The sequence below is a fragment of the Melopsittacus undulatus genome, chromosome 3, assembly GCF_012275295.1.
Source record: "Melopsittacus undulatus isolate bMelUnd1 chromosome 3, bMelUnd1.mat.Z, whole genome shotgun sequence".
Taxonomy (NCBI): Eukaryota; Metazoa; Chordata; class Aves; order Psittaciformes; family Psittaculidae; genus Melopsittacus; species Melopsittacus undulatus.
In genome coordinates this window covers 106674904-106695932 of record NC_047529.1, presented here as the reverse complement: position 1 = coordinate 106695932, position 21029 = coordinate 106674904, and the positions used below count along the sequence as shown (strand labels likewise).

Below are 21029 nucleotides of genomic sequence, written 5' to 3'. Positions count from 1 at the left end.
AGTTTATAGACAATTATGGCTTAAATGCAACAGCAGGTGGAAAAGGCTGGCCTCCTTTTTATGTGCTGCTTTGTGCCTCTTCCCTTGGGTGCTAGTGTTGGCAGGAGGGTGGTTAGATCACAGACCTGCTTTGGCTGTAAATGCTCCATGCAGCAGATGAAAGTAGTTTAGGTTTTTGGATGGGGTTGTTACTGTGCTTCATCTGCTGTCCTGTCTGCTTTTAACTGGTGACAAGCGCAACAGAGAACGGTTTCAGTAGAACTGTGACATTTTATCCTATGTAAGGTTTGAAATTAATTGTAACTTTTTAAACTTTTTTTAAAAGCTTTCAGATTCTTTAAAAGAAACTATATAAGGAACCTGATGGTAGATGAGCATCTTATAGGTAGTTTAAATCCAAACTCTGCCTGAGGTGTAGGGTATGCGAGAGGGGCAGTTCAGGCTTACTCTGATACTCTGCCTTGCTCTCTGCTTTCTGTGCTGCCTGATACATCCCTCTGCTCCAGTGCATGTGTTGCACATGCTCAAGCTATCTACTCCTTACAGAAAAGTGGCAGTCCCAGTTGCTCTTCATTTTAAAAGACCCACAATGTTTGTATGCCTCTGCCCTTTCTGCCACAGATAAGGTGCTTAATGTGCAGATAAATGCATCGTGGTCCGTATAGCCTGGTTTTCCTGTTGCTACCTCCACTCTCATTATTGTACTCTGAGGGGAAAAAAAGGGTCTTTTCTTGGCATTTGTACAAAATCCTAGTGAGCTTCTCATGAAGAAAAAGTAGAATCGAGCTATGCCAGTACTGAAAAGATAAAGATTTGCTTTTATGGGCTTATCAAGCAGTCAGGTTGATTGTTCACCTGCATGTACAAGTGTTGTTAGGACTATTGGTCATCCTTTTAAACCCACTGAATTCCTATGTTCCATAATATAAAACTATTGTAGATAAAAAAAAACCAAAACAGTAACTTAGTAGGCTGAAGATTTAAGTATATTCTTTAATAAAACAGGCTAAATATCCAACAGTCTGTACCTGTAACGATTAATTAGGGAAACACGCCATCGTTCATTGTAACTAATCCCACTCCCAAGTGCAATGTCAGCTCTGTGACCTGCTCACTGAGTCCTGTCTTCACAAGCTGGCCAGGCTCTAGACTGTGGGTGAGGAAAAGAGGGTAATAACCTTCTACTTTAAAGTTCCTGCAGTTCCTCTGTTAAATGGATCCTGGAGGCCAAGTGCAGATTAATTGTTGTGGATTAAGGGCTTTGATAAATCATAGCTAATCACTTGATGGATAAACTAATGATCCCCTCACGAAGATATATTTGGATACTTCCATTCCAAAGGGAAATAATGATCTGGTGAGCAAATAGGAGGGAGTCTGTGTTTGGTCTCACACCACCAAAGTTTATTTAATATCATCCCAAAGTTTGTAATTGTCTAGAATTCTGTATCATAAGCTTGGATTTAAATTGCCCTGTTCTCTCCTGATGGAGACCCACAAAATAGGGAGTTTTGATTCTTACCATAGGATTTCTGTGCTTTGTGGCTCTCCCATGAGATAGATGCCTGTAGCATACATATTTTCACCTAATTTACTACATTTTTAGCAATTACATGTTTCTGATTGCTGATGCTGAGCTCTGTGAGGCTCTCTCTTTAGGCAGAAAATGGCCCTGTACAGTAAGAAGGGCTTAAACATTACCAGTGTAATTTCTCTGTAGCTCCCTGGGGTTTTTACTACTGTTATAACAATGTTTGATAGGAATGAACAGAGAATTTATTTATATTAAAAACTGAGTGGGAAGTTTGCATTCAAATAAAGTACAGCTTGTTTAGTATTTGATAACCATCACTTAGAAAACATACTTGTAGGTTTTTAGTGGTCTATCATGGCTAACTCCCTCTTGAGGAGGGAAACAGGGAGAAATCCACAGTAACATCTCTCTAGGTCAAAGATATGATATCTTAATGCTGCCCCCAGTTTTATGTTTTGTTTTCAAATGCATTGTTCTTTTCCCTCATCCTTCCCTGTACTGCTCATCTCTCTGAAAAGAAACATTTCCCTCAGTAGATGAGAACAGAAGCTTTTCATAGCGAGTGACAGATTTTACCAGTTCAATTAGGGAATGAGGTCTACCCTATCTACTGTCATCACTGTAATCCTGAGGTACTGGCACTTGGAAATCATTGGAGGCAATATTTGTATCTTACAAACATCTTCATTACCAATAAAGCTCTTATTCTAAAGACATGACCTTGAGATAAGATGTAAAAGTGATAGTTTTATAAGCAGTGGACTTGCAGATTAATGAGCATGTTTCTCAGTGTGAAATGTCATTAAATTCCACTACCATTAACACTACAGCAGGGACTTAAGCAGCTTACTAACACTGCCTTTTCTTCTAACAGCAAACACCCAAAATACGTGTTCTACTTTTCTTTCACATACAAATAAGTAACTTATTTGCCTACTATATAAGCTGTGGCAAAAGTTACTAATTTTCCTCTCTTTTAAAGTTTTATTTGCTTTACTTTTACTCAGAGCTACATCCTGTCTGGGTTTTGGCTTTATAAGGCAGTACCTTCTGCAGTTTGATGTTTGTGGTGTCAAGCAGTGCATGGTGTGCAGCTGTGGGAGCTGTTTCCTTCGTTATTTTTAATGAGTGTAATTTGCAACAGTTTTTAATCTTTGCAACAGCTGAACTTGGCCTCCATCCATCATGAATTTAAAGCCAGACTTTTCCTAGAACAAGCACTGAACACAAGGTACTAAAGAAATCAAGATTCAGTGTTGTCTTTTCACTGCTGGCCATGAAAACTATCTGCTAACTACAGCTATTCACCCAAGAACAAGTACTTCAGAAGGAAAAGCTCATGAGTTTTAGAACTTAATTACAGAACTGTATTTATGAAGTGTTCCACTTCCAAAAACCCTGCTTCTGTGCATATGTTTAAAAACATTTGGACGGTGAGGGTACAAACTCAGGTTCATATACTTATAACTGATGCAAGAGCTCCACAAAGAATAAAGTTTGCTGGTGTCTTTGAAGCGTATTGGGGTAACTGGAATTATGTTTACCTGACCACCTCCCCAAGCTAGACATACTCTTGATTCAGCTCACTGGGTATGGGAGCAGCAGGTTCAGGACGCAGTGACTGCAGGTAGCGTCTTGCTCTGTAACCAACACCAATCCCAGTGCAATACCCTGCATGGAGGGCTGTGATGTATTTCAATGACAAAATAGGACTTGAAGGGAAAAAAGCAAGTATTAATCACATTTCTTATTTATCTGTTTTTCTCTCTTACACACAAGTGTCACTTTCACCAAAGGTACCTTAATCCATCCAAACACAAGTCTTCATACAGGTTGTTGGGAGGGAGGAGTGAGAAGGGAGAAAAGCTTAACTTTTATTCCATTGCTTTTTAGCTGGAAAACACACTGAGACAAAGATGCAAGCTGTGCTGCTGCTCCACTTTGAAATCTATGTTCCAACCACTGCTTCAGACTAGGCTCTTACAGGTCAGCTTGACAGCCAGAGGCACATCTTGACACCTTTCACTAAGAAACAGGCATCAGAGCTGCACTTAAATTTGTTCTGGAGCTACCACAACTATTAGCCCATGCTACTGAAAGGAGTTTCCATTCCCACTATTTAATTCCTACAAGATCAGTTCTGTAAGCAAGGATTTCATCTTAGAGAAGCAGCAGCTCCAGCAGTTTGGGTTGTAAAGGAACAAAGACAAGTGCTACACAGATCCAATGTCTTTTGAAAATATTTTATGTTAAAAATACAGAAAAAAAATATTTCTTGTCCAAAGAGGTAAAATATACTGCACGATGACACTGATTAGGTATGGTCAGAAGGTGTCTGTGGCTCCACAACCAGTCACTGGAGTGATGACCCAATTTGGCAGCTAACGGTTCTTTTTCAACTTCTCAATCATTTATCAAAGCCAGAATCATACTGTGACAAAACAGAAAACATGACACCAGTGGATTACTGAGGCACGTGCAAATAGCAACAGCTATTGCTTTCATGAGAGAACTGTGCTTGATTCTGAAATGCAAAGTCAAGGCAACTGTGCTCTGTGCTTTACTCACGAAGACAAGGCCTGCAGAAGTAATACTGCAGCACAAGAACAGTAGTTGTTCTATCCCATAATAAATGAGCCCATCACAGAACTCACCCATTTATAACTGAGCTTGATTAATTTATTGTCTAAAATAGAACTTGCAAAGCAAATCTGGTCCTCAAGATTATTTCCATTCTAAACAGGCTGCTTATTCTAGGTGCTGAAATCATGTAACCCCTTATATTGTACTTATAGATTTTAGAGATTAAGGAGTAGTCTGAGCTTTCAAACGGTGGATCAGAGAGAATAAAGGCACATAATGAGCCTGCAGACAGTTGTCAGAATACATTACTGAGGCTTAGCAGGATACAAGACACAAATACCAGCAATTACCATAGCAGAATAGAGGAGATAAAAATAGCTGGTAGACAATTCCTTTGTTCCTTGGGAGCAATTTTTGCAACTAACCTGTAAAGGTACATGAAGAAACACAGCAGATGAAAGCCTAGTTTAATCATGGCTTCCTTCATGTGTGATTTCAGTTGTCCTCGGTTATGGATCTCTGTGGGGTCAAATACCCCCATGTTTCCACATGGCACCATAATGTACCTGAAAGTTTAAGAAGAAAGAAACCAAATCAAAACAGAAGTATAATCATCAAAACATAAGGGAATGTAGAGGAAGGGGAACAGGAGAGCTTGCACAGAAGGGACTTCCATCTGAAGAGTTGTTTCACAATCCAACATAAGGGAGCTATTTTTAAATTCTATTTCAGTTTCAGGATATTATGTGAATTTCTGCCACTACAACCCACCATCGAAGAGGACAAAAAGTACTAAATGTATCAGCCCAACATCCCATGTGTAAATGGGAGAGTTTCCAGGCAATAGCAGATTCCAGTTTGTTTTAATTGCTGTTCATGGTTAATTGGTGTTATGATAGAAATGTCCACCCGCAGTGGAAAGATGCATTAAATGAAATGGATTGGAAAAAGATTAATTTAGCTAAGAATTTAGCTAATAAATTGTTTATTTAGCAGAAAACCCCACATAGATAATCACAAACGGCAGTGATCAAATGAAACAGCATAGAAGAGACAAAATGTATTCCTGTCTTTGTCACAACCATCCTGTGCTATCTCAGCAGAGACATTGAGGCTGACAGGGTGAGAGACTGGGCAGGACTGAAGAAGCTAAGTGCTGCTGTCTAAACCCACATCAGAACAGAAGCTGAGCAAAACAAAGTGAAATGGAAGCAAACCAGTAACACCAACAAAACACATGTTTATGTCCCATGAAAATTCAACAAGCAGCATGTTCTTTTGTCATAAGCATTTCTCAGGACAGTAAATGCAAGTGTGTGAAGTTCTCATTCCAGCTGAGCTCAGTCTAGAACAGAAATTAGTATTTCATTTCAGTGTCATGCAGGCTCTACCTTCCTGAAATAATGCTCTTTCTACACAGGAATTTAACTCCTCGTCTTTCACCCATAGCAAAAGCAAGCTTTCAGAACAGAACACTTCTTGATTTTCTGTATATACTCAAAGAATGGCACCACTTGTATTCCAAAAGGCACTCTCACCTCTCACAACATTTGTCTCAATAACAGAAGGGGAAGGAAGGGAACAAGAAACGGGTGGTTTATGGCAGCAGCAGGAGACAAGATAAAACCAAATCAACCAACCAAAGCCATACAGTCAACCAAAACCCATTAAGACCACAGCATTGGTCTTTCTTTCACAGAGGCATTAAGAAGCACTGCAGCATATTTGACTAATAACAAATTCAATTATGTCCCATTAGAAATAGTTCATGTGAAATAATTACAATTTGAAATTCTCTTCTAAATGTGAAGTTTTACATGATTGTTCTATTTTTAGTACTATAACACAAATTACTGTCCATTTGCTGGGAATGTAATGCGTTTTACTGGAATAAAAGGAGGAACATAAGTTTCCTGTGGCAATTTATCCTAAATAAAGCACAGTTTTCTATTGTCCCTAGGAAATGAGTGCCATAAAGGTAGTATTTATTAATTCTGCTTTTTAAGAAGAACATTGGTAACACCTAAATTATGCAACATAATTGTGGAACCAGGGAGGTAATTCCACCAAAAGGCCCACAAGCCAGTACAGCTTATACATCTCAGGAACTTCAGTCATGGACACAAGGAAGCCAGATGCTAACAAACCCAACTCAAGCCCATTGTTTTACTCTAAACAGCAAAAACACTTGTGCAGCAAAGCCACACAGAACAAGAAAACTTGCAGCTTTAGTGAATATATACAGTGGTGCCTCCAGGATCTCCACTCAGTGGAAGCTGCTGCCACAGCAACAGGACATTTGGCTCTAGATTACATAATTTCATAAGGGATGTGGAAGTTCTGGTCAAAAATTTCACTGTATTTTAAAGATTACTCTTTTTTAACTCCTTCACTTTTGAGAGGGGCCTGATTTCCTTAAAGATACAGCAAAATCACATTATTTGGGCCTATTGTCTCAATCAGGTCTACAGAGCAAAGATGAAAAGGAAGCATTCAAAGTTGGTTTCTTTCTTGTCTACTCACATTCAACATTTCCTTTGTAGTTCTTGTTTCTTTTACATAATAGTAGGTCTAAGAAATATTTAAGAACTAAAAACGTATCTGTTTTCAAATATTATTCGATTTCAAATAAGCTGCTTGAAGATCTAGTTTTAAAACAAGGACATTATAAGGCAAAACTGTGTCTCACTGGGGATTGTGTAAGACACTAGGAAATTCAGCAAAAGGTAAACCAAGTTAAGTGAGCACCTGAGTATGCTGAACAAGAAGGGCCAGCAGGATGTTACAATAAACAAGCCGCAACTTTGAAAGTCTCCCTTGATGCTGTTTTTGACCAATTTATCCTCCCTGAGATTTGTTTTTTGTGCCCCTTTCACAAAAACCCTCTCTACCCTTGCTGAAATCATTGAGACAACTGGTTAAATTAAACCAGCACTGCCTGTAACCAGCATTCACTCATCAAGATTAAGCAGGTTTTGAAGGGAAGAGATAAGGGAAAGGGATTATTATCCTACCTTTCTCTCTATTATCACTTAGATACACTGCAAAGCACAGACTTCTTCAATCTCAAAAGTACAAGTATTTACATTTCTGTTACTCCTCTTGGAGTAGAATGATTATCTTAAACCTTTCTGAATTCATGTGCAGCAACACTGACTCCAGAGACCGGTCCTTGAGATACTATAACATAGGAAGAAGATTCAAACACATTTAGCTGATGCTGGAATAGTGCAGCTCAAGATAATAGGTTCACACTTCATCTGTTCCCACTTAATCCTAGTTTAGTAAATGATACCTTCTCCTCTCATCCGTGTATTCAGACTTCTTTACAGTCCACCATTCTTCTGACTACCAGACAGTCCATTGAACACTGGGTGAAATTTAAGTTCTATCCCAAGTCATCACATTTCCTTTATAATGCTAAAAAAACACACTTGCTTTTGCAGACCTCTAAGTCCTTCCCTATGGATGGGATACTCCAGCCAATCAATGTGGGTGAAACTCCTCAATCCTCAGAAAGAAAACAGGATTAGCAATACAGTCTTAACATTTTGACTGCTTGTGGCAGGACAGGAGAAGTATCATACTGTCATATTCACATATTGCCTGCACAGCACCCCTAGAATTAAGAACACAGTCCTGGATTTAGGATACTCAGAATGTCTACCCCATGTATGACAAACATAAAATGAGAGCTGAGTGTTCAAAACAGCAGCCAAGGCTTACTGCCTGGAGTGTGGAAACAGAAATAACAGTATCTTCTCAAATTCTCTCTGACCAGGTCTACAGGGGAAGGCAAGTGGCTACTTTAAGCATTATCAGTAAGTGAAAGGAAGCAGAGAAGGGATAACCAGTACAAGACCTCTTCAAAGCTTCAAAGAAAATTAATTCCCTCTCTAGTATCTCTGTAGAAAGAGTCTAGCCTAAATGAAACGCAAAATGCAAACTCCATACTTGCCAGAAGATACCAAAGGGAATACTGGTCATTTTGTGTAACTGGTCAGTGTGTAATACAGCTGTACATACAGATGGCCAAACAGAACCATCCTTAAAGTTGTATTTAGGCAATATTTGTTTATTAAGCATACAAGTTCTATTGTGCCTCATGTTACTCCAGCTTAGAAACATCTGAAGGCTTTGTTCTCAGTTTTGTAGATAACAAGGGTGATAAATGCATGGTTATTTTTGTCCAAGAACAATGAGGCCCTCAACTTTTTTTTAGGGAAAGCTATGAAATCTCATTTAATTTTACCAGCAACTCAATCCATCCCTGCAAACAATTAGCCCTAGCAAGTTCAGGCAAACAAGGATTACAGCGACTTTTTACACCTCTAAAACATTTGGTCTTTTGGACTTCCTGTACTATAGTGATTAGTGATGAACTGCAACAAATCCACACCCAGTTTTTATTAGCACAGCACTGGTAAAGATTCAGTTCTCTGCACATCAAATAATACAAAATAAACAGAATATTTTTGAACCATCAGGCCCAATGTTGCCACATGGAAACCTCTACTGATGATAAACCATTCCAAAGCCATGGACAACCCAGTATATAGAGATCAGTAACATTAACAGTTGCAAAAGTCTGCAAACCTTTCCAAATACAAAGAGGCAAAATGGGGGACCAAAAGCAATGCAAATGAGGGATACAGAAAAGACAGCAAACACAGGAGGGTGTGGGGATGATAACACAGGCTGATGGTTTTACAACCATTGGCCATGCTGACCTCCATACTTTTATGCTGATATCACTATCAGGCATGTAGACACAGCATGAAAAACACTGTGTTTGCAGCACTACTATCATAATCCCGATTAGAATGACACTATTTCCTATGAACATGGGAATGATTTGCAAATCAAGATTCCTGGGCACTAAGGAGAATGCAAGGATACTCCCTTCCAAACATTTCTACTACTGGACAGAAGCTTCCTGCCCTTCACTGTTGGGTTTCTTGTAATTTTAAAGGCAAGGAGGGGAGAGTTTTATGTTAGCTAGATCCATAAAAACTGCTGGCAGCTCAAGAACACAACTGAAACATCTCATGACAACATATTATCTACCTTCATACTACACTTAACTAGTGGCAAAGAAAAAAAGTGCACAAAACCCTTTGCACTTACCTATATATATTCCATGTTGCTACTGGCAAATTAAGGAGAAAGATGAACCAGTGCAATGAAATAAGCATTAATACTGTTACAACAGCATGGCCAATCACTTCAGGCACCACCCACTGTAAAAAGGGAAGAAAAGGAATTATATGCACAAATGTAAATTCTTTTCTGAAGAAGAGATCTATATAGACTTATCATCTACTTCAATCATGTAAAACTCAGGCAGAAAAATCATGGCAGAAGCATATGATTTCATCACATCTGGGGAAATTCAGACAAATTCCATGTGAGTTAGAGTATCTTAGGGCTTGGTTTTGGGCTAACAGACATCCTCTATCCACGTGTTACGGAAGTTTCTAGAGAAACACAGCAGTGGTTGAACATAACTATGTTACACAAGCACTTAAGAAAGCGAGTTAAGAAATATACAGTGCTCATTCGAAATCACTGCAGAGAACTGGATTTATGAATCAGAGAAGCAGATAATTAAAATGTGCACACACACAGGACATACAAGCACCCTCAGGCTTGGAACAGATAAGAAAGTTGATCAATAAGAAAACTGGCATAGCTAAATTGGGTAACTGGTAGTAACACATTGTCGCCTTGATAGTGTCCTGCAGCATTCTCTCTTACACTAAGAAAGAAAACATCAAAAAATCAAAGTGAGCACCCACGCAGGAAGGCCATATTGATTTGATTAAAATGGTACTTTTTCTTAGCATAGTAAACCTCTCTACTTTTGGAGAGAAATTATACAGAAACATCTGAGAAAGTTGCTATAAAGGTCTCAGAGTTCAGTCACAGACAGACATCCTTGGTGTGGCTTTCAAAAACAAAAGCACAGAACTTAAGAGGTCTGTGAAGAGTTAAGTCTCAGTCCCAGGAATGCAGAGTATCAGGGGTCAGAGGCACAGCCTTTCCTGATGGAATATGCAGAAAGACAGACATCAAAAAAAGACAAGCAGACTGAAATAAGGATATAAGCAAAATACTGCCAATTGAGGCTCTTCACACACATTACACCCCTGTTACTCGCGATGCTAAGATGAAGAGCCATTTTTTATATCACATAAAATGTAAAGAAGAATAATTTACTTTATTGAGTTTTGAGCAGCACGATCTAGCGTTAATGTAGTCACATTCCAGATCCGATAGTGTAATTATCTGAAGTCCAAGATGAGGAAAAGTTGTATGGTAACTGGGAATACACAAAGCTTTATTTTCATTCAATAACTTGCGGAGAGCACTCTGCTCTCAGCATAGACTGTCCTGTTCTACAGCTGATCTGACAAAAGCGTATTTCACTTGGTTACAATTAACCCTGGCTTTAGGTAGCAAGTTAGGCCACATTTTATCACTAGGCCAAGTGATTTTATAATGTTTTTCCTGTGGCAACTGTTGCTTAAGTGCTAAAGTTCAGTTCAACCCTAAGAACAGACCAAGAAGGCAAGCTCAGTATTTTTTGTATCAGAATTATTACTACAACACTTGAAACCACAACTTAGAAGAAAACGTTAATGCAGTTTCTAAACTCTCCTCACAATAAAGTGCACAACAGTGCAGGTTTAGAAGTGTATCTACTTTTTGTCTTTACATTTGCAGCAACATTGGCTGAATTCAAACTTTGCTAGGAAAAAAGAGGGTAACATCATTATCAAATGAACTTTCAGCAATTGAAAAAAGAAGACTTCTGACAGCAAAGCCCACTAAAACAGTCTCAGGATGTACACGTGCACATCACTATGTGATGCCCTGCAAAGCTCAGGCTCCTTTTCTCCAAGAAAATGAAAAAGCACAAGATTTCTTGAATCCCTAGGTAAAGCCTTTACATTTTTCAACAAATTACCTATCCTTCAAGGATTACATTCTTTCAAGTGTTTCTGCACTTTTTCCTATTACAGGAACTGGAGAGATTCTGAAATAGCATCAGGATGAAAGCCAATTCTCTCCTATTCAGAAAAATAAGAAAGCAAAGCCCACTCGGTGCTTCTACATTTGTAACAACGCCAAGCAGCAAAGCCCGCAGGCAAGTCTGTAATAAAGAATACGGGAATTCCGTTTGCCAAGGAACACGTAGTCTCCCAGCTGCGAGCTCACATCTAAAATCGCGTAGGGTATGCTTACAATTAAAGCTACCGCATGACCGTGTTTTACAGGCCTGTGAGGTTTGTGAGAGCATGAAGCACGCTTTGACTCCCCAACAACGCCAAGCATACGCTACTTGCACTGAGCCACGATGGATTTTCCATGGCTCCGGGCGCGCACACCCGTGGCCGCCGGCAGCCCCCCTGAGCTCCAGCTCCCGCAGTAGGGAGCATGTTTCGTGCCCTGGAGCACTCCCCTCTCAACCGCCCCGGGCTGCTGCCATCAGCGGTCATTACCTCACGGACCCTCACGTCCCGTCGCCCTCAGCCCACTACCACCCCGGCGGCGCTGGCCCCGCTCGCCCGCCCTCAGCTTCACCTCAATGGGCCCGGCTCACCTCCGCCCCACCGGGAGCAGCCGCAGCCCCAACCCTGCGCACCCCGGTCCCCCTCCAACCCCAGATAAGAAGGATACGAAGTAGACGGAAAGGAAGATGAGGGCACAACAGTCAATGAGCGAGAAGATGAAGATCACCGACTCCATTGCGCTTCGGCCGCCGCCCTCCCGGCCGCCGTACGCCCTGTGCCCCGCCCGGGCAGGGCCACGCCGTGCCGCCTAGCATGCTGGGAAATGGAGTCTCCGCCCGCTCTCCTCAGTGGTGACGGGCGGATATGTCCCGGTTCTTGCTGAGGGCGCTGCGGTGGCCGAAGGCTCATAGAGCCCCGACGGGAAGGGCACCGTGAAGCTTAATTAGCGGCCGGCACAGTTAGAGGGAGCTGCTCTCCGGGCAGCTCTGTCGGTACAGGCCGGAGGTTCAAAGGGGGCCTGAGGCGGCGTGGCGGCTCAGACGCCCTCACGCTGCCTGCGCGTAATTCCCTCCTAGCGGCTCTCGGCCGCCCGGCGCAGGCTGAACGGTGGGCAGGCCTCGGTCCCACCGGCGCGGGCAGGATGCGGAGCCGGCCGGGACACTTCGTGGACCTGCGGCTGAAGCAGCGCGTTAAGCAGGTACCGGGGCGGGCGGCGGCCCCAAGGGGAGGCAGCGGCGAGCGGGGGCTCCCTCAGGACTGCACGGCTCGCCGCGCCGCTACCCTGCCGTGCGGAAGGCGTCTGGGCCATCGGCCCGCTGAGGGGTGGGAGGGAGCGGCGGAGGGTGCCAGGAGGCGGCCTGCTCTCTGGGGTTTGGAAATGGTGGGGTTGGTTTTTAGCATTTAGTTTCTTTTTGTTTTATTCTTCAGTATTTCGATCCTGAAGCTGGCTGCAGTTTCAAATTAGATGAATGTCACAGAGCCATGGAATGGTTTGGGTTGGAAGGGACCTTAAAGCTCATCCAGTGCTGACCTCTGCCATGGGCAGGGACACCTTCCACTAGATCAGGTTGCTCCAAGCCCCATCCAACCTGGCCTTGAACACTGCAGGGATGGGGCAGCCACAGCTTCTCTGGGCACCCTGTGCCAGAGCATCAGCACCCTCACAGGGAAGAACTTCCTAATGTCTTACCTAAATCTCCTCTCTGTCAGTTTAAAGCCATTCCCCCTTGTCCTGTCCCTACAGGCCCTAAAAGCCGCACTCCAGGCTTTTTATAGCCCTGTTAGGCACGGGGAGGTGTTCTATGGTCTTCCCTTAAGGAGCCTTCTCTTCTCCAAGATAAACCGGCCCAGCTTTCTCAGCCTATTTTCAAAGCAGAGCTGCGCCAGCCCCTTAGAGCATCTTTCTTCATGGCCTCCTCTGGACTTGCTCCAACAAGTTTCCATCCTTCTTATGTTGGGTGCCTCAGAACTGGATGCAGTACTCCAAAGTAGTCCAGAGAAAATGCACTCAGAGTATATATAGGCAAATTGGAAGTGTTTACCTTTGGAAACATGTACATCGATTATATTAGTTGATGACTGAAGAAAAGGGAAGAAATATGATTACTTCCACAATACGCCCGTGAAGAGCAGGGAAAACAGGGATTCCTTCAGGTGATACAGTGCTGTGTCACACCTTCTGAAAATTTATGATGACTTTGGAATTAAACACCATTTCTCTGAGTCTGTGTATAAGTACTCAGCTTCTAATTCCTTTAAATGCGAGTGGCTGCTTGAGGGAAGTTGCTTATTTTAATTTACAAGATCACAGTGAAATTGTCTTGACTGTTCTGAAGTGAGAAAGGCAGCTGGATTTATGGTGGGCTTGATTTTTTTCTGTAGGTCTGTAATTGCTCATGGGTGACATGAAGTGTCCCATCATTTAAAAAAGGAATTCTGAATTTAATATTAAGCAGTTTGATTTTTAAATAGAGGTATTAATTTAAATGAGATTTTGAAGTTGTTCTTCCTGTAGCCTTGGTAATGCCGTGTCTTTTAGGGGCATTCTGTCTCCTTTTAATAAGAAGGAAAATCCACCATCAGGGGGTTGGAACCAGGTGATTTTTAAGGTCCTTTCAAACCCAAACCATTCTGTGATTTGGTGATTACCATATTGAAACTTCTTGCTCCTAATTTGGAGAGTGGGGAGAGAAAGAAAATGGACTTCAGTTGCACCTGAAATTTTGTACATTTTCTTGTACTTTCATAACTGTGGTTTGAAAATGGGTTGGATCAGCTGCTGGCAGGAAAAAAAAAAGGAAAAGCTTTATAGATTTCACTGTAATTTATATGCTTTTCTAGAGCATTCATTGGAACATCTTATAAAGATTGAAGTTTTTATTATGACAGTATCTGTGCTAACTGATGTAGATTATTTCATTAAGGTAGGAGACCTAAACCCAGAAGGAGGCTTACTGAGAGAAACCAAGAACTTTAGAAGGATTGACAATAAGATGACATGTGGGTTACAAAGTCACCTTTCTTACTAAATAAAAACAATGGCATTGCACCAGCAGAGATCATGGAAGCGCCAGAATACAGTGTGCTGCTTTTCCCCTCTGTGTCTTAATAAGGTTTCTATTTCATTGGGAAATACTGTCTAGTGTGTTCCAAGGCAGTTCAAAGCTGTTTTCAATTTTCATTTCTAGGAAGAGTAGAGTTTAAAGTAGGCATATTTGATCTATTTGTTCTGGTGAAGTGATTGACAAAGATTTCATTTGCTGCTTAATATTTTCGTTTCAGTATCTTGCAAGTAGTAAATGTGGCCAGTATGTTGACATTGGAATCCTAGCATCTGATTTGCAGAAAATCTACAGGTGAGCAGAGATTTGTACTTTAGCAGTGTTTCCATCTGTTGATATATCTGGTAACTCATATTTTATTAATGCACTGGCATTGCAAGATCTAGTTGTGGTTTGTTTTTTGTGGGCTGCTTTTTTTGTTTTAATTAAACAGCTACAGATGTATTACAGCATGTTGGTCCTTACCCTCAGTGAACTGAAATGTTGGGGAAAATAACACGTTGATGCAGGCAGATGGGGGAGATTAGAGGGTTCAGCAAGACACTAAATCTAGCTCAGATGCTCAGCAGGATGGTCAGTCTTGCCTAATTAATTTTAGGCCGATATGAGTGGGAGCAAGGTTGTGTGTCAGCAGGTCATTGGTGGCTGTGGGGGTTAATGAAGGTGGAGAATTATATTTGTTCATGTTTGTGTGTTCTATTTGTGCCTTCTTAGAGAAAGGGAGCCAAACCCTTTGCTCAGGATGCTTACAGGTCTTGGAGTTTTGTTTTTCCTCTTTCAGTGATTTTTATAAAAGCAAATCGATAAAATATACCCTTAGTAAGTGAAGGTAAAAGGTTGATGATTTTGTTTGCATTTAAGGGTGCTCATTGAATCAGATTTTCTTATAGTGACCACTATTGATCAGCACATTTATTCCTCACTGGACTGTCCTTTCTAGTCCTGTGTCCATATAGAATCCATTGTGATCATTTGTATGTTGCTGCTTCTCTCTATCTCCATCTAAGAAGAATTTGTATAGTATTAACTAAACATCCCTTTAGAGACCAGTATAGTTTAGTGCTTTTGTTTCATCCCAGTGATTGAGCTGTTCCAGGCTTAAGGCAAAACAATCATATGTTCACATATTTGGTTTTTGATAAGAGCTTCCATAGAAGTTTGGTTTTCAACTGACAATGTATTTTTTTTCCCCTGAGAATGACTCTGTGTTGGGGGAAGAAGAAGTTGGTGTAACCTGTTTATTTTGGGTTTTTTTCAGTGCAGACTATGGCCGAAGAAAACGAAATGCTTTTAGAATACAAGTTGAAAAAGGTAGTTCTGTTAGTATTATGTCTAAAATCAAATTCTTTGAATATGCTTTGTCATATTCATTAACATGTTTGAACCTTTCCTTTCAGTGTTTGGAATAATCAGTAATGAAAAAGAACGTGAAGATTTAGCAGGTTTAGAAGCTGAACATGTGGCAAAAAGAGCAAGACAGCAAGAGAAAAATGAGTAAGAAGATTTTTTACCATTAGATTGCTTTAATAATGCCATTAGTGTTATGACTTCTTTAAAACTTTCTTTCTGCATATTATTAAATTTTGGTAGCTTTAAGGTTACAGACAGATCTTTGATTTCCCACAGGCCTGTCTTCATCAGAAGCTACCTGTAGTGAATGGAAGCACTTTTTTCACTGAAGACAAGCAGATACTAGAACCAGTCACAATTTTTCTGTTATGGGGATCATATAGCCCTCAATTAGTGGATAACCTTCGGGCTTTCTCAATAGGTTTCCACAAGAGGCCCCAGTCCTCATGTGATTCAGTTCCTTAGTTTTATTTTGTGTCTAAACTTTTTTGGGTGTGAGGGACATAAACTGAATCTGAGAGAAAAGGCTACAAGATAAGCCTATCTTATTCAGAGTAAATCACCACTGGATCTGAGGTTTCCTTACTCCTAATTCTGCATAGTCTCATGGACCATTCTGGTTTCTCTAACCTTTGATAGATATTAGGGTCTCACAGGAATTTAGGATATGGTTGTCAGAAGAACTAGTCCAGTACAGCAGTAAATTGCTAGTATTTCCCTTGTGCCAGCACTGAAGATTGTGTGATCTCTTGGTGAACTTAATCAGATTGATCCTACACCACTTTTTATTAGGGCAGTCTTTCAGCCAGATTGCAAAGTTGATCCAACTCATGGCAGACTTGGAAAGGATGTGGTTTTTAACTCTTCACAGCAGTAAATTCAGAGCATGCAAATCAGGGATTTTTCTCCAGTCTTAGGCTACATATCGTGGGTATGGGGAACCATGTTGTAGAAATCGTGTTGGTTTGTTTTGTGGGTTTTTGCAGTTCTGCTTTGATACCCTAATAGTTTTTGTCTTCCTTCCATGTAAAGGACTGCAGGAAGTGCCACAGATGACTCTGATTATGATGATTATCCAGAAGATCTAGTAAGTTGTATTTTATTATAATTATTTGTATTCGCATAACACACAATTCTGTGTTGTGAAATTGCAATGCACTTAGAGAGTTTAAAAATGAAGGTGAGGTAAAATCAGAGTTGGCAATTCCAACTGAGAATCTATAGAACTGAAAGGAAGTTGTTTTCTGAAGAAGAAGGAAGAATCTGTAGTGGGGAATCACTTCTTAAGAACACATGCGGGGGGCCTGAAAGACTTAGCTATGGAATGAATGAAATGATTGAAGGACCTGACATGGCTATTACTAAAAGAGGTGACTATCCATTAACAGGAGTCATTCAGAGTAAATTGCAAAGACTGCGCTCTCTTCGACTAGCAGATACAGGCTTATATGCTGTTGTTTGCTCTGCAGGGGAGTCAGTTGGAAGATGTGTGGCTGCTTTATCCGTATGGGATAATACTTAATGTTGTTTATGAAATACTTTTCATTGACCTCAGTATAAATAATCCAGGTTATAACCTGTATATTTTCTTTTAAAATACATTTTGCAGTCTACAAATCACATGAACAGTTCCCTGCTGAGCTTGTATAAGAAAGGAAATCCTGATTCTGTTCCAACTACTCCAAAAAATGAACCAATGGAAACCCCCCCTCCTGTACAAACAGCATCCCAAACAAGCACCCTCTCATCAGGAGCAAGAGTTGAAACACGTATCTCTGAGGGTGGCTGGTTCATTGATAAAACTCCATGTGGAAAAGACTTTTTCATCGACCTTTCTGAGGATGGAGAAGGAGGTGAAAAGAAGCTGATTTCTGAGGTATTGTGTTTTACAAACCCAATGTGATTTAAGTAGCAAGTATGAAGATAGTATCACCCTTCAAAAGCCTATCAAATTACACAGGAATCTAAGATCAGACCATCTTTCTCTGGATTTTTAAAATGTATTATTTTAATTACAAACATGCATGTGTTTAAAGGTAGTGACCCTATTAAACAGAAAGGAAAGATTGACTTCAACTCAGTGGAATACTTCCTTTTAGCTTGGTTTCTGAAGAAGGAAGGGCTTAGCCTATTGTTTTGCCTTGTCAAAAGCGATTTTTGAACCTTATGTGTGTTTGTATGAGAGGTAAAAAAGTCACAAAATTATAACTTTCCTCACCATTTTTTGAGGCAAATGTAGTGCTCAGTATTAGAGAGATCCAGATTAATGCCCATACTTAGAGAAAGGTTAGCAGAACTTAGCTGTTGTTTATTCCGTTTGCCAGTGACCAGCCTAACTAGTCAGGAAGCATGTGGCTTGCTGTAGCCATAGCACGTGGTCTTCTTTAGCCAGTGGTTAAGTCTTAGAGCATGAAAAAGCTGAAATTGTTTGGATGGACAAGAGTTGGGGAAGTTGAAGGGAAATTGCATTGATTTATAAAGCAGTTGGAAATAGGTCCTCCTCCCCATCCAGATACATTGGTTGGTTTGTGATTCCTCTCCTTCCCCCCAGTGTTTTATCTTATTTAGGAAAAAAACCCCGGATTTGTTTAGCTGTTGAAAGTTTTCCATTTGTGTATGGGAGATAACACATATTGTTTGGCTGACCAGATGTTTTGGCAGGATGCTTTTTTTTTATGTGAAGGAAGAATTACATTTGTATCTACCTTCATAACTGCACAACAAAGTACTGAACAGGCAGATTTGAGACATCATCCGTTTGTCCTAGTAGTACTGTGTCCTCTTATATAGAGAAATTGAATAAAAGGGAGATCTTCAAATTGTAAAATGTTTATAATACTGTATAGTGAAAAACATACAAAACCCTTTGTAAAAGAACATCTGTTTTCTTTGTTTTCTCCTGTATTAGTAATTTTCTTTCATACAGTTAATTTATGTCAGCACTGAGTAATATTTTCTTATAGCTACTCATGACTTACTAGTAATAAAAATTGGTTCCATTGGGGTAAATATATTCATATAGGTGTATTCATCCCCGAAGCAGATTGCTTTATGGTACGCAAATAACTGGTGTCTGATTTTGGTTAGTAGTTTGGGGGTTTTGGGTAAGGGAAGGTGTTTGGGGATTTTTTGCTTAGAGGTACGTACTCTTAGCAAAAAAAGTGAGTGCTGTAATTGACCCTTTTAAAAAGGGTTCATCTTAAGTAAAAAAAAAAAAAAAAGAAGGGGTTGAATTCCTGCTTTGCTTCTCTTTATTTATATAATATGTGTAAGATAAGCATCATAGACACACGCTTTGTCCTTTTAAGTATTTGCAGAAATTCACTGACTTGCAAGGCTTTGTGTATTTAGTTCTGGGTTTGTGCCCTAGAAATCAACAGAAGTGTCTCTCTTGGAGAGTGAAAGAAAGAAGACAAAGGGTAGGAGAACAAAAAGAAAAAAAGAAGAACATCCAGATGTAGATGAAGAGATCAATTCCATCTTGCTTAAAGAGAAAGGTGAGAAGTTACTTTCAAGTTATTGCTCCAAATAGACTGTTTGACCATGGAATCCATTACCAGAGAAGTGTTTTCTGAGTGTCCTCAAGCATTGTTGTTTTTTTGTTAAGAAATTTAGCCTTAACATTGTACTAAAAATACATTCCAGTCCTCTGGTACCACAAAATAATACTATTCCATGTAGTTAGCTAATTATTTAGCCTGAGTACTTTTTTGTTTGATGCTAGTAATTATTATTATGCCGTGTCTAAATTTGCATGACTTTTTCTCCTTAACAGTTAGAAGTAAGGCACCAGAGCTTTACCACCCCTCGGTGAAGTTTGAGGATGTAGGAGGCAACGATGGAACTTTAAAGGTTTGTGAAAATCTTATTTGTGGGGGACAGAATGCACTGAATAAAATGTCAGATGGAAAATGATAAAGAAGAAATCTGACAGAATTCAGATTTCAGCAACTGCCTGTACCAACAGCACCAAAGTGTTTTTTCCCTTTGATTAATGTTGCTGAAAGCAGTCACTGAAATTATGTTAATGAACAGAATTTGCTTTATTTTTCCCTGTCTATGATATTAGCAATCTGTAATACTAATTGCTGCAATTTAGATGGAGGTCTCCCTTGTTCTTAACAGGAAATATGCAAGATGCTCATTCATGTCCATCACCCTGAAGTCTATAAGCACTTAGGCGTGGTTCCGCCTCGGGGTTTTCTTTTACATGGGCCACCAGGATGTGGAAAGACACTACTTGCACAGGCAATTGCTGGGGTGAGATAGCTTTAAATTTACAGTTTCTTCTTTTTCTGAATTATACTTAGAAAATATAATTCTCCTTCATAGAATCATAGAACGGTTTGGGTTGGAAAGGACCTTAAGATCATCTAATTCCAACCCCCTGCCATGGGCAGGGACGCCTCACACTAGACCATATTGCCCAAGGCTCTCTCCAACCTGGGCTTGAACACTGCCAGGGATGGAGCATATAATGATAAACTAGATCTTTTTTGTCTCTTTTCTATTCTTTCAATCTTAGTCTGTAACACATTCATCTTTACTTCCTTTGCTAAAATTCTGTCTGAATCTATACTCAACAGAACCTCATATGTAAAGAGGGGACATAGTGACAAGGTTTTATGTTGGATTTACTTGTTTTGAGGCATTCCCAGGACAACAATATAGACATGGGTATTGGGAAGGCTATACATAGAAGATACTTTTGGTTAAATTTACCATAGTGTTTTAAGTGTGGACTGAATCTTACCATCTTTTATAAGGCATTATGTTGATTCTGTTGAGTGGCATCCACTGGACAATGATTTCTGAATTTCAAAACTGGATATTGCCTTGCCTGTGTCAAACTAACAATTTTAGACCATATGATAATATTAGTGTTAATAGTTTGGTGTGTGGTGAGGCTGCTGGGCTGCTATGTGCCTGTTTTGGATATAAATCAGGGGCTATTAAGGGCTATTTGGTGCTAACCATGGACATTTCTTTAATACAATTGTTCCTTAAATGTCATAGAATATAACCTTAAGTATAGATACATGGAAATTACAAACTTTTGTAGAGAAGCTTTTATTTTTTGAAAGAAAATGTGGATGTTTATTCCTTAAGTGTTGGTTAGACCCTTCTGACATAATTTCAGATGTTTTCACTAAAAAAAGATTTGGGTTTCTTCTTTTCAGTGCTTTACTGTAAAAAGGTACCCATGGAGCAAATCTGTGCTATTTAATGATTCAGTGGGTATTTGTATCCTGGAAGGGTAATAATAAATTTGGGGAAAGAACCATGACACAAGTGGAAAAATGTTCAGAGATGAGATAAAAAGATGTGGAAAGTCTGGAGAAGGCCCAGAGAAGGGTCATAAACATGGATCAAAGGACTGGGAACCTGCCATGTGAGGGAAGGCTGAGAGGTCTGGGTTTGCTCAACCTTCAGAAAAGAATGTTCATGGGAGACTTCGTCACCATGTTCCAATATTTAAAGGAT

General features: G+C 40.1%; 2 protein-coding genes across 2 annotated transcripts in view; one reads left to right on the top strand and one right to left on the bottom strand.

Annotated features, from left to right (window-relative positions):
* Positions 1 to 3761: 3761 nt before the first annotated feature.
* On the bottom strand, positions 3762 to 11930 carry CNIH4 (cornichon family member 4). The gene is made up of 5 exons (XM_005151867.4): positions 11801 to 11930; positions 10337 to 10405; positions 9245 to 9357; positions 4543 to 4683; positions 3762 to 3965 (listed from the first exon to the last, which is right to left on the bottom strand). The coding sequence occupies exons 1-5, from the start codon at positions 11867 to 11869 to the stop codon at positions 3938 to 3940; spliced, it is 420 nt and encodes a 139-aa protein (XP_005151924.1). The 5' UTR covers positions 11870 to 11930; the 3' UTR covers positions 3762 to 3937.
* A 170-nt stretch (positions 11931 to 12100) lies between these two features.
* The window catches only part of NVL (nuclear VCP like), a 41644-nt gene continuing 32715 nt past the window's right edge, over positions 12101 to 21029 (top strand). Inside the window, exons 1-9 of the mRNA XM_013129752.3 lie at positions 12101 to 12331; positions 14416 to 14489; positions 15454 to 15506; positions 15593 to 15689; positions 16578 to 16632; positions 17155 to 17421; positions 18916 to 19042; positions 19321 to 19397; positions 19671 to 19805. Coding sequence (XP_012985206.3) covers positions 12275 to 12331; positions 14416 to 14489; positions 15454 to 15506; positions 15593 to 15689; positions 16578 to 16632; positions 17155 to 17421; positions 18916 to 19042; positions 19321 to 19397; positions 19671 to 19805 — 942 coding nt within the window. The 5' untranslated portion in view covers positions 12101 to 12274. The remainder of the gene's footprint in view (positions 12332 to 14415; positions 14490 to 15453; positions 15507 to 15592; positions 15690 to 16577; positions 16633 to 17154; positions 17422 to 18915; positions 19043 to 19320; positions 19398 to 19670; positions 19806 to 21029) is intronic.